Raw genomic sequence first — 12983 nt, 5'->3', positions numbered from 1 at the left:
CAAGATGAGCATAGAACATGCCTGTCATGTATGCAAAAGTTACAAGAGGACAAAGGGTATTGGTGTGCACATCCAGCCCAATGAGGTTTCAGGTGCAGGATAAAAACAACAAACAACATAAGATATTTTTCACGGTGAAAAATAAAGCTCCCATATATTTGTTTAATGCACCGCTTCTGTTAGTGTGCGGATTTCCCCTTGTTTATCATGCATGTAAAAGTTACAGTGATTATAGATTAAATCCATTTTGGCAATGGAGACTACCCGAAAGGAGTTAATAATAAATACCTGTACAAGAATTATTCACTGTAATCCGATAGATTGACTCACTTTCAGTAAATACACAACACTGTTCGATATACTGTGTTTAATATGAATGTGTAATATATCTTTATTGTGCACAGTGTAGGAAGGCAGTGTACCATGTCACAAATATCCCAAAAAGAGCAGTGTTGCTTTTGTCACTTTTAATAGTGAGAGATTTGATCACTCTGGAATGTGTTTCCCTGTTTGACTTAAAATAATAATGTAAAAAAAAATCCTTATCCATTCACAAGATGGCACTACATCCAGGGAACAGTAGTTACAAACCGCCCAACAATGTATAGGTCTGTGTGTGCAGCCATAATGTGGAAAAGTGAAGCAATTACTCAACCAACCACCCATGATAATTTAATGGGAGAATGGTACGGGGGGGGGTCAAACAGATATGGGGAGTGGGATACCAAACTACAGACAAAGTTAAGAAGACCAAAAAAAAAAAAAAACCACGTGGTAATGTGTGGGAAACCAGAGAGAGACAGACAGACAGACAGAAAGAGAGAAAGAGAGAAAGAGAGAGAGAGAGAGAGAGAGAGAGAGAGAGAGAGAGAGAGAGAGAGAGAGAGAGAGAGGTAGTAGAAAGAAAATAGGGTCAGTCCATCCGCTTTAATCTGAGAGGCGGTGATCTGTCATCACGTGTCGCTCTATTCTACTCAGTTGAAAAATGAGATCTGATGCTCCTTTTCATCTAGGGCCTGTCCTGCCCGTCATCCTTGCTGTGCAACCTAAATAACAAAAGTGTGACCAAAATGTATTTTTTTCTATAAACAGTTGGCAGCGATAAAAGTGTATGTTGACTATTCATATAGAAAGCACAGCTCAAATGAAAAACTTGTGAGAAATCATCTTATATTATTTATACCTATAGTATTCATAGTTTTGATTTTAACCATCCATCCATTATACAAGCCGCTTATCCCAATTTGGGTCGCGGGATGCTGGAGCCTATCCCAGCAGCCATTGGGCGGCAGGCAGGAAGACACTCTGGACAGGCCACCAGTCCATCACAGGCGCCCCCCCCCCCCCCCACACACACACACACATTCACACCTAGGGACAATTTAGTACGGCCGAGTCGCCTACATGTCTTTGGACTGTGGAAGGAAACCGGAGCACCCGGAGGAAAGCCACACAGACACGGGGAGAACATGCAAACTCCACACAGAGGGCGACCTGGGACGATGCCCAAAGTTGGACTACCCCAGGGTTCAAACCCAGGACCTTCTTGCTGCGAAGCGACCACACTAACCACTGCGCCACCGTGCCGCCCTGATTTCAACCAATCTAGCAATTTTATATATTTTTTTGCTAATAAACTAGAGCAAAAGTGGCCAAAAGCAATGTAGTAGGCATTTGTATTTCTTAACAGTGACTCTAAATAAAAGATGCTTGCAAATAAAGACATTTTAGTAAGGTGATTCTTATCTCCAATACATATCCAGATTTATGCTATTTCCACTTATGTGCCTTGTGGTGAGCTGCCGAGTATCGCCAGGTTTGAAGGATGCTGACATCTAAGATAAAACATTTTTTTTGTTGCTCTCTCTTTCACAAACACACACATGTATGCACACACACACGCACAAAATCATGCACACACCCAGGTTATCTCGAGCTGCACCAAGTGCTAACCTCTCGGTTTCCCATCACTTCACACAGCCTTCATTATCAGCTGCTGATTCGGACAGACTGGCATTCTAAGACACAGACACACAGCACATGTACACAGATGGTTTGGATGCATATGTTGCTACACATTATATGGACCCCTTGCACAGTGATATACCAAATGCCAATTGCTTGACCAATCAGAAGGCTGCTACATGGCTCTTGCTTTACAAAGAAGTCATGCTACCACATTGTGAATGTGTCTGCAAAAGCACTGTCGAACAGAGGAGGGGAGCACAAACACATTTGTCCTAGTCTGTTGGTGCAGAGTTAAGCCCCCTTTTTTCTGTGATTTAGTCACTGCACACTCTCCAAAGGTACGCGGCTCCTGGAGGCTTGAGTGGAATGAAAGTGGAATGTTTCTCAAGAAGTGTTTTAAAAGGTCTAGGGAGGTTGCACAACAAGAAAACAGGCGTGGTCCGATGTTTGGCAAAATGGTGGCATCTGAGCAGGATCACCCAATGACAGGATGTGATGCAAGACACAAAGTGATGCCATACTGGTCCCCACTGTTTTAAAGGGCGTGTGGGTGTGCTGAATCCAGTAGTGCAGTCTATGACTCAGAATCCTAAAAAAGATCAGAAAGAAAAAAAGTTAAATGCAAAAAACAAAAATATTTACTGAATATTTAACATCTCTCTCTGAAGACAAATTGATTTGGGCAAAACTAAAACTGTGATACAGTGCAGGACACCGTGTTACGTCGATGACTGCTGTGACTGCAACCAGCAGTGTACAAGTCTCATACTATGCTGTATATGCTATTATCCTTTCTTAGACTGACTATTCCATATATACACACAACATGAAACACTTTGGGTAACAAAGTTAGCCTGCTATTCACTGCTAAATATACCTTAAGCATGCCTTTGAAAATACCCAGCTGGTCTAGACTTGATCGAATTTCTGCTAACTGAGTTATCCAATCAGCTTCTAGGATGGAGGCGGACAAAGGATGCGAATGAAGGAAAATCAAATGATCAATTAGTGTTCCAAGAAAAGACGATACTGTAATGTTCACCAGACAAGTGCCATTTGCAAATCTTCCAGTAACTGGCGGAGGAGAGTAACATCGAATATGCTGAATAGGAATAGCCAAATCCTATTTAAAAGAAAAAGAAAAAGAAAAGTATTTTAAGCTTGTGCAGCACTTTGGTTCAACTGTGGTTGCTTTAAATGTGCTATATAAATAAATTTGACTTGACTTGACTTAAAAATAAATTTTACTACACTTCCAAGCAACTAAGATTACGTCCGTTCACATGGCTCCTTCAATTGGACACTGAACTAACACGATCGTAGCCTCATGAGTGGGAACAACCTCACAAGTTGATCACGTTGATCTTTCACGAGATTGGGTTTGGCCTATCTCGCTCTCTCTCTTTTTTTTGGGGGGATTTCCCCCCCTTTTTTCTCTCCCCAATTGTATACGGCCAATTACCCCACTCTTCCGAGCCCTCCCGGTTGCTGCTCCACCCCCTCCACTGATCCGGGGAGGGCTGCAGACTACCACATGCCTCCTCCCATACATGTGGAGTTGCCAGCCGCTTCTTTTCACCTGACAGTGAGGAGTTTCGCCAGGGGGACGTAGCGTGTGGGAGGATCACGCTATTCCCCCCAGTTCCCCCTCCCCCCTGAACAGGCATCCCAGCTGACCAGAGGTGGTGCTAGTGCAGCAAGCAGGACACATACCCACATCTGGCTTCCCACCCGCAGACACGGTCAAATGTGTCTGTAGGGGATTTGAACAGCGATCCCCATGTTGGTAGGCAACGGAATAGACTGCCATACCACCCAGATGCCATGGCCTCTCTCTTACTGACTGCAGTTTCAAAACGTCGAGCGCCTCCAAACAGTGGACGATCCAGTCACAGCCTTGGGGATCATTCCATGAAAACTGAGATGCTATGCAGGAGTATTGCAGAAATAAAATATAAAAAAAGAAAAAACAATTGGTAGCAGAGACTAAGTCATAAATCTAACAATACAGAGTGATATCCATGATAAAAGTTGGCAAATGCTTTATTGTGCCCTACGCTTGTGTAACTCATAGTTTCCTTGACTCAACTAACTCTTCCATCCATTTAACATTGTTACTCCGGTTGTTTACAATTGTGCTGTGTCATGTCTCAACTATGTAGCCCTCTTGCATCACTCTCCAAAGCTGACCGGGGTAAAGTGACTCGGCCATGCACTTTTATGGACAAGTCCCCTTTTAGAAACTTGTTTGTAATTAGCCAGGTCAGACCCGATTTCCTGATAGTTTAATGAAAATGACTCGCGAGGTTGGTCTGACTTGCAAGGCTAACATGACCACAACTCTGAGATTATTTTATGAAACCCAGCTTACACCTTTTTATCATATGTAAACGTGAGCAGATACATGCATGGGCTGAAACAACGTTAGTTCGTCTAAGATGAGTAGAAGATGGGGCTCTAGTATTTTTTTCCTGCAGGACAAGCTGATGTGTATGAAAAGCCCTATACATCATACAGTGGTTGAATGTTTCAGAGGCTGGAGCACAGACACTAGTGCTGCTGATCCAGCACCCGGGAGAGATGCAGGAGGACAGAGTGGCCTAAGAAGGAACTGAGAAACACGGCGACGATGGTTGGTTGCATTATTTATACCCGTAGGACAGCCAAGCGCTTTGTGTATGTGTGTGTGTGTGTGTGTCTCACCCAACCACACAAGTGTACAGTAGGTTCAGCCACTTACTTTGACTGAGGACTGGGAACTTAGCCCTAGGAATGCAAACACAGTGTTGTTCTCCTTTGACTGGAAGAAGTCTTCATAGTCCTAAAGAGAATGACAAAGAAAAGAAGAAGAAGTGCATGGTGTTACGTAACCCCTACAAGTCTGAGTGATGGTTATAAACATCCCTAGACTTGCCCCTGTGCAAAACTTTTCTTCCGCCGCTGCTCCGAATGTGCCATTTGGAGTCTGTCTCCGACTGGCGACATTCTCATTGGATTACTTGAGCAGAGAGTGAGGGCGGTCAAAGCAGATAATCTGCCCCATCCAGTGACTGGATTAAGATGGCATTAAGAAGTAACATGCAAGCTCAGCGTAGGGCCAGAACCGACTCGCTGTAGCTGAGCAAACTCATTCACAAAGTAGACGCCCATCCTTTAATCTCCATATCACTTCACAGCATGCAGAGATGTGACGGCTCAGGTTATTATCTGTATTAGGCTTGACATTATCAGCGTTATCAAGGTTATGGCAACCTACAATGATATCTGCAGCCACACCAAATCTTACTGATGCAACCTAACGACTGAAAGTAAACAGTTGCAATTAAAGAGAAAAGACTATTCACCCACCCTAACTTTATTTATTCATTATTTTTCTCCCCAATTGTACCCAGCCAATTACCCCACTCTTCCGAGTTGTCCCGTTTGCTGCTCCGCCCCCTCTGCCGATCCAGGGAGGGCTGCAGGCTACCACATGCCTCCTGCGATACATGTGAAGTCGCCAGCCACTTCTTTTCACCTGACAATGAGGAGTTTCGCCAGGGGGACATAGCACGTGGGAGGATCACGCTATTCCCCCCAGTTCCCCCTCCCCCCTGAACAGGTGCCCCAACTGACCAGAGGAGGCAGTAGTGCAGCGACCAGGACACATGCCCACATCCGGCTACCCACCTGCAGACACGGCCAATTGTGTCTGTAGAGACACCCGACCAAGCCAGAGTTAACACGGGGATTTGAAACAGCGATCCCCGTGTTGGTAGGCAACAGAATAGACCGCTATGCTACCCGGACACCCCCCCCCCCATCCACCCTAACTTTAAAAACTTGTTTGTTCCAAGAATTTCCATTTCACCCCAACTTTCTCATGTTGTATAGTATCAACCATCATCTGTACCCCGCAGTAGCGATCCTCGTTGAAGATCTGTGGTGGCAGTGGGTTGCCCATCTTTGGCTGCCTGTCCTGGGGGATGTTGCGGTACATCCAGAGCCTCTGTTCCTCCAGCATTGTGATGTCCACTTCCTGGAAATCGATACGATTGGCCTCCAGGAAGCCCACCACCGCTTGCTGGTGCTTCTTCACCTGGGAGGTGGAGCATAAAGGAAAGGATGAGAAAAATAATGGCGGTGAGTTTCGGAGAGTCAGAGGGTGGCCGAGAGGTGGGAAAGTGGTGAAAATAAGGATGCACACTTGTCACACAGTATTTTTCATGGATACAACCCTTTGCCACAGTAATAGTAACTTGCTATCTGACTTGGGGGGTGGGGGTGGGGTTCATGATGTTTAGACTCATTAAGATTATCAAATTATGGTGTCATCCTAAACTTCTTAAATAATCCAGCCTATTTCTTATCGGAGATAGCAGACAGCCATGTCAGTCTAGACATCTTGGGTGTCAGATATACAGCACCTGCAAACACACAAGAACAAGCACAATCACTAGGTATGTGCATACACAAAGCCTTAATGTGTGTGTGTGTGTGTGTGTGTGTGTGTGTGTGTGTGTGTGTGTGTGTGTGTGTGTGTGTGTGTGTGTGTGTGTTTGTGTGTGTGTGACAGTGTATGAGTGAGTGAGTGTGTGTGAGTGAGTGAGAGAGAGAAAGAGAGTGTGAGTGAGTGAGTGAGAGATAAAGACAGAGTGTGAGTGAGTGAGAGAGATAAAGAGAGAGAGAGTGTGAGTGAGTGAGAGATAAAGACAGAGAGAGTGTGTGTGAGTGAGAGAGAGATAAAGACAGAGTGTGAGTGAGTGAGTGAGTGAGTGAGTGAGTGAGTGAGTGAGTGAGTGAGTGAGTGAGTGAGTGAGTGAGTGAGAGGTTTTGCATAGAAGTGTATGACTGACACGACAGATAAAATTTCAGTATCTTGGCTGTACTGTCACTGTTGTCCAAGTGATACAATGGTATTATTCAAAGGCATGGACAAAGATTTGCCTACTGGAGTGAGTGAGAGAGCAAGAGAGAGAGACAGACAGACAGACAGACAGACAGGGCATGCATAACACTAATCTGCACACTGGCAGAGGGAACGTTTAATTACACTTGACCCCTTTAATACAAGGGTCAGGTGTTAAATACACTGCTTTAATTACGTACTGTGAATTGACACAAACACAACCAGGCAGGTTCTTATGAGGGCCCTCATAGGTTCTCTCTCAAACACACACACACACACACACACACACACACACACACACACACACACACACACACACACACACACACAGGGGGCCCACAGTTTTGACTGCAAAGTCCGTCTGTATCTGACAGTAATGGGGACATTAAGAATGATTCGCCATTACTGGGGGATCTTGGTTTGAAACAAGAGAGCAGACATCCTTTTCTTTTACAATTTATCTAGTTTTAGTCAATGCATTTTATTAGATTTTAGAAGTGGGTAATCCAGCTATGCATTTTAATAATGAATACAATTTGGCTGCAGTGATTTCAATAAGTCTGAGTTGGATTTTTCTTTGTGACATCATGCTTACATCTAACAGGATTAGCACAGTGGAGAGCAACAGGGCCCCAAATACAATCCCAAGCAAGTTCCTCCCAAACCCAGAGTTATGCAAAGACTTCGGACAAAAACGTGTCCAGAAACATCCAGCGAATGGATGCTTAATATAATAGGGACATTTTTGGCCTAGGACTTGGGGGATAAATTTAAGGTCAGGACACCACCCTTAAGGGAATGCAACGGACTTCTGCAGCTGTGTGGTCTTTGGGATGGGACAAGCAAGCTCCCAATGGTTTTGCCTTCACTGCTGCATCAGGACAACATCCTGTCTGCATTTGGGTAAAAACAGAAAAAAAGTTATACACAGTAAGCTAATGAGAGAGGAAAAACTCCCACATTACTAGGGGGTTGTAAAAATATTCAGCAAGCAAGTGTACACACGTACACACACACACACACGTGTGTGTGTGTGTGTGTGTGTGTGTGTGTGTGTGTGTGTGTGACTATGTGAATTTCCAGTGCCTCAGGCTGTCGAGTACTCCAGCTATACCCAGTCACCACGGTTGGGAAGGCAGGAGTTTTTTTTAACATTTTTACATTTTTTTAATCAAATTCAGTGCCAGACACAATGTTTCTACGATCATCCAACCATGGATTTATTTATAGCAACCTCCATTTCATAAGTATAAACATTTCTGTTTCATGCCCATTGTGACAATTAATGGATTCTATCTATTAATGTCACAGAATCAACTTCCACTTACTGATATATTTATTGGTCTGTCACAAAGACTGAGTGATCCATAGAACTCCAAAGCGGAAAAGTAAGGATAACGATGACAAGCTCTTTTCTTCTAAACTATCTTCGTCTAAATATTATCCACTTTGTACAGTTCCCTTAAAAGCCCCCTCTCTATGGGCGCTCCATAATAGTACCCAATTCATTTGGGTTATGATAATTGATGGTGTGCGTGTGTGTGTGGGCGGCGGGGGGGTATTTTATTTTCATTATGTTCAGGACCACAATGAAGCTATTGTTGTAGTCAAGACAAATAAAACAGTAAGAGGATTGGTCTGGACAATCATTTGCAGACAGACACAGACTAAAACAATGGCCCAAGAATGTGTGTCAGACATCTATTGTGTCTATCCAAATAGCATTATCAGTGTACGGTAATAAAATGACCTTGGTTATTGCTGCAAAGCTGAAAACCTTGTTAATGAACTGTGAGGGTATTTACTGCATCTATCTCTTAACCTTTTCAAGGCCAAAAGTTTAAAACAATAATGCATACTGTGTAATATATGGGACACTGCTTTGATCCCGCACAATAGAAATGATACCGCCTACCTCGCAGCTGAAAGGCCAGCAGCATGTGTCTAAATAATGAAAGACATACCCCCAGTAAGTGAGAGTGAGCACGGGCATCAACAAAGTCAGAGATAAAGATTCATGTGTGTGTGTGCACACTTAGACACACAAGAAGAAATATATGCACTAGCATATATTTCTATATAGTATGATAGTGGTCCCAAATTTGCACACATGAGTACTCAAACATGAACTGTTATGCAGGGATTAAACAGGGTCATGAAAAGGGGGGGGGGGCGGGATAGACATTAGGGGGGGAGAGAGAGAGAGAGAGAGAGAGAGAGAGAGAGAGAGAGAGAGAGAGAGAGAGAGAGAGACAGACAGACAGACAGACAGACAGACAGACAGACAGACATATTCCAGATATTCACACTTGGCATCACCCTAGATAATCTTAAGGAGACAGGCAGTATCATCTGATCCGGCAGCCGTTGTTTGGGACAAACACCCACACAGATCCCAGCAGTACTTATCTTTTCTCAAAACAAAGGGATCGTGGGTAGTGGAGGATTTTTTTCCCCCCTTCAAGATTTCAACAGGAAACAGTAGTAAAGTAAAATGTTGTTAGCCTTACATTTCCTGCAGTCTCGCAGACAACTGTGTCTGATGTGAAAACACTGAAATATATAGAAAGAGTGTATCGAAAATAATGCAGAAATGTCTATTGCACCTGTTTAAATTTAAACTTGCCACCATTTGACCACACTTGTCCAGTCCGAATGACATCCCGATGTCATTGCTGTAGATCCTGGTGAGGTGGATCAGCAATCAATGCCTCGCTCATTCCTGACATAGCTTGATGTCATCCATGTATAGGGGGGTGGCTGATGGGAACTCCACTTCTGAACCTGTATCCATATCCACTCTTAGTGATGATCTGACTGAGGTGGTTCAGGCCTATGCAGAACAGCAGCGGGGACCCGGGTATTCCACAGGCAAATGGAAACCACAAGGAGGCAGCAAGGAGGTCAGCTAAACCCAAATACCTACAGAAAGGGAGGCAGGTCCTGAGGAGCCAGCTCAATGGGACGAATAAGATCCAAGCCATCAACACATATGCCCTACCAGTCATCAGATACCAGCTGGAATAATAAGCTGGCCAAAGGAGGAGGTATAGGTCACGGATATCAGTACACGGAAACTCCTCACAATGCACGGAGGGTTCCACCCGAAGTCCAGCAGCCTGAGACTGTACGATAAGTGAAAAGATGGGGGCTGAGGGTTAGTGAGTGTCAGGGCCACTATCTAGGATGAAACAAGGAACATCCACGAGTACATGAGAAAGAGGGACCCCCAGGACCAACTGCAGAGTGAGTACCTCAGGCAGCAGAAGACAGAGGTGCAGAGTGAAGAGGAGGAGGTATCATGGAAGATTAAGCCCCTCCATGGGATGAACCATCGACAGACAGAAGACGTGGCTGATAGAGAAATTCAACCAGTGGCTAGCTAGAAAAGGCTGGACTGAAGGACAGCACAGAGGCTCTGATCATAGCAGCACAAGAACAGGCGCTCAGCACCAGATCAATTGAGGCAGGGGTCTACCAGACCAGACAAGACCCAAGATGCAGGCTGTGCAAAGATGCTCCCAAGACAGTCCAGAACTTAGTACCAAGGGGTAAAATGCTAGCTGGAAAGTAGCTGGGATAGTGTGCAGGAACATCTGTGCTGAATACAGACTGGAAGTCCCCAAGTCTAAATCGGAGACACTGCCAAAGGTGGTTATTTGTTCCTCTACTATATCTTCAAGATGCTCTCCGGCAAAGCACTTGGCCACCAACTATTCCAGGGGAGCTGCACAGAAAGCTAGAAGACTGTGTTTATATCGCCCCCCCCCCCCCCCCCCGCAGTTTGGCATGTGTGTAACTGTGAAAATGTGAAGCTAGACATCACTGTTAGACAGCATGAACACTCACTTCACTTTTACTGGATAAATACCAGTTAGAAAAATTTATGGTAAGACTGGAAAATGTAATGCACTTTTTCACCTTAAACTTGCCGAGTAAACAAATGAATCACACTTTCCCCAAGATCTTTTTTTTTCTTCTCTGATGTGTCTGTCCCTGATGCATTAACATGTCCCTTTGCATTCCTTTGAATTGCTCTTGATAAACCCTTTCAGGAAATAAGTATAAAATGTGTTTTCCCAATGCAGGTAAAACGAGACTGAACTTGCTTTCACAGCAACTTGTTGCTTTCAGACAGTGTGTGTACAAATGTGTGTGTGTGTGTGTGTGTGTGTGTGTGTGTGTGTGTGTGTGTGTGTGTGTGTGTGTGTGTGCATGGCAGGGAACTTTCCACACACAAACACACTTTTTATTCTCTCACCTTTTTTCCCCTTACACTCCACCCCCTCTGTGCTTTCCCTGTTGCTGTCCTCACTATTCTCCCTTCCTCAACCATTAATGCCCCCTCCCTTTCACAGGCAGCCTATTTTTCTCTCTCACTTGCTCTTATCTCTCCAAGTCTGCCCTCACTATTCAGCTCCTCCAAATTCTCTCGTTCCCATTCACTCCATGAGTTTTAACGGTCCTTTTTAAACTCCCCCCCCCCAAACCCCTCTCTCTCCCTGCCCCTCCTCCTCCTCCTCCTCCTCCTCCTCCTCCTCTCAGTCTATTTACTCTTTCTCTGCCCCCTTTACTCTATTAGACCATCACCACCACCACCCTCCCACCCACCCACCCACCCACATGTCCAGGTCACTGTAATTAATCAGACAGGGATGCCTGTCACATCCCATCTCTCCTCTTTAATCACCAGCTCTAATTCAATTCAAAAGGCTCGAGGGGGAATTAAATTCACATGAGCTCAGTGCTAACATTGCTGACCCTGTAATGGTAGGGCCTATCAAAACATACATGTGTGTGTGTGTGTGTGTGTGTGTGTGTGTGTGTGTGTGTGTGTGTGTGTGTGTGTGTGTGTGTGTGTGTGTGTGTGTGTGTGTCGTTTGGGGGTAAAAATAACCTCTTTGTAACAGCTCAAAGGGTTGTGTTGACCTGTTCCACAGACCGGGTCTGATACATTATCGCTCATTTGCACCATTACCTCAGACTAAAAGCATTTTAGCCCAGACTTTTGTTTAGCGATAACGTACTCAAACACTTACATCAACCAGGTCGACTTCACACGAGCCGTTACGCCTGTTTAAAAAGGGAGACGACAAATGGGGTTTTCCTTTGAATCAGTGTTGCTGACGTAGATTCCTTTTGACAGGGATGGGCGAGGTTATCAACATGTTCTGCTGGAGGGAAGAACCAAGTGCGTGCGTATGGGTGTGCGTGTGTATGCGTGTGTATGTGCGCGCTTGCGAGTGCGCGTACCTTGAACTTCAAGTCACATGTATGTGGGCAGCTATATTACACGAGCTTTTTTTTTCATGCCAACAGCACACCTTTAAATTGCACCAGTCATCACTTGTTTGCACACCCAGCACGTACTTTTTTTTCCCCGCCTGGGAAGATCATAACCATTGTGTTTTTCAGCTTCTTCACTCGTGAAAAATATGCATTTTGATTACAATCTGCGTAACACCTATTTCAATAGTGCGTTGCAATGACTGAGTATACATCCTATTCACAAATGCAACAGGACGCAGTGTGTGACATGGGGATTCTCTCAGACTATAGAACTCAGTCAAGACCGCCCTTTCGAGAGTCCAGACACGTCAATCTGCACATTTTCTAATAATGGGTGATCTTAACTGAAAAGGCCTGGCTTATTGTTATTATTATCATTATTATTATTATCATTATTATTAGGCGATCAGTTTCCAAGCACAGTTACAGTTACATAATAGTAAACATTGCGCTTGGTAGCACCAGCCACACACTTGTCATTTACACGCCATGGCAACGCGTCCCTTCCACGAGCAGCACGATCTGAAGATGCCCACCCAGATGGGATCAACTCACCGCCACAGAGCCAGTCGAGGAGGCGATGTAAACCCTGATGACCATTTTAATCCTAAATTCGCGTCGTGCGAACAGCAAACGAAGTCGCAGGTAATGTGGAGAGCCCCTCGGTGGTGATAAACTAGACAAAAATCCAAATTGGCGTGTATTTTCTCTGATCCCTAATCGTAATCTTAGAAGAGAGTAAACGCGCGTCTTCGGTATTTACCCTGTGCCATGACAAAACACGAGGGGCACTACAGCTGACTGGCGAGCTCCTCACTCACGCGCCGGCTGGCTTCTA

General features: G+C 44.7%; 1 protein-coding gene across 1 annotated transcript; it reads right to left on the bottom strand.

The window, feature by feature from the left end:
• Positions 1-352: 352 nt before the first annotated feature.
• sh3bgrl2 (SH3 domain binding glutamate-rich protein like 2) lies at positions 353-12983 on the bottom strand. Its single transcript, XM_056294626.1, has 4 exons — positions 12701-12983; positions 5861-6046; positions 4709-4789; positions 353-2557 (listed from the first exon to the last, which is right to left on the bottom strand). Exons 1-4 carry the CDS (start codon positions 12743-12745, stop codon positions 2543-2545), a joined length of 327 nt encoding a protein of 108 aa, XP_056150601.1. The 5' UTR covers positions 12746-12983; the 3' UTR covers positions 353-2542.

Source organism: Lampris incognitus, chromosome 15 (genome assembly GCF_029633865.1).
Source record: "Lampris incognitus isolate fLamInc1 chromosome 15, fLamInc1.hap2, whole genome shotgun sequence".
NCBI lineage: Eukaryota > Metazoa > Chordata > Actinopteri > Lampriformes > Lampridae > Lampris > Lampris incognitus.
Note: the sequence above shows the minus strand (reverse complement) of the source record. Positions and strands in the feature narration are given on the sequence as shown.

Excerpts from the sequence above, each read along its gene's own strand:
- sh3bgrl2 (XM_056294626.1), bottom strand. The coding sequence starts at position 12,745 with ATGGTCATCAGGGTTTACATCGCCTCCTCGACTGGCTCTGTGGCG. Across the intron at positions 6,047-12,700 it reads CCTCGACTGGCTCTGTGGCG|GTGAAGAAGCACCAGCAAGC; the intron begins GTGAGTTGATCC and ends TCCACCTCCCAG. Across the intron at positions 4,790-5,860 it reads ACGAGGATCGCTACTGCGGG|GACTATGAAGACTTCTTCCA; the intron begins GTACAGATGATG and ends CATTCTCTTTAG.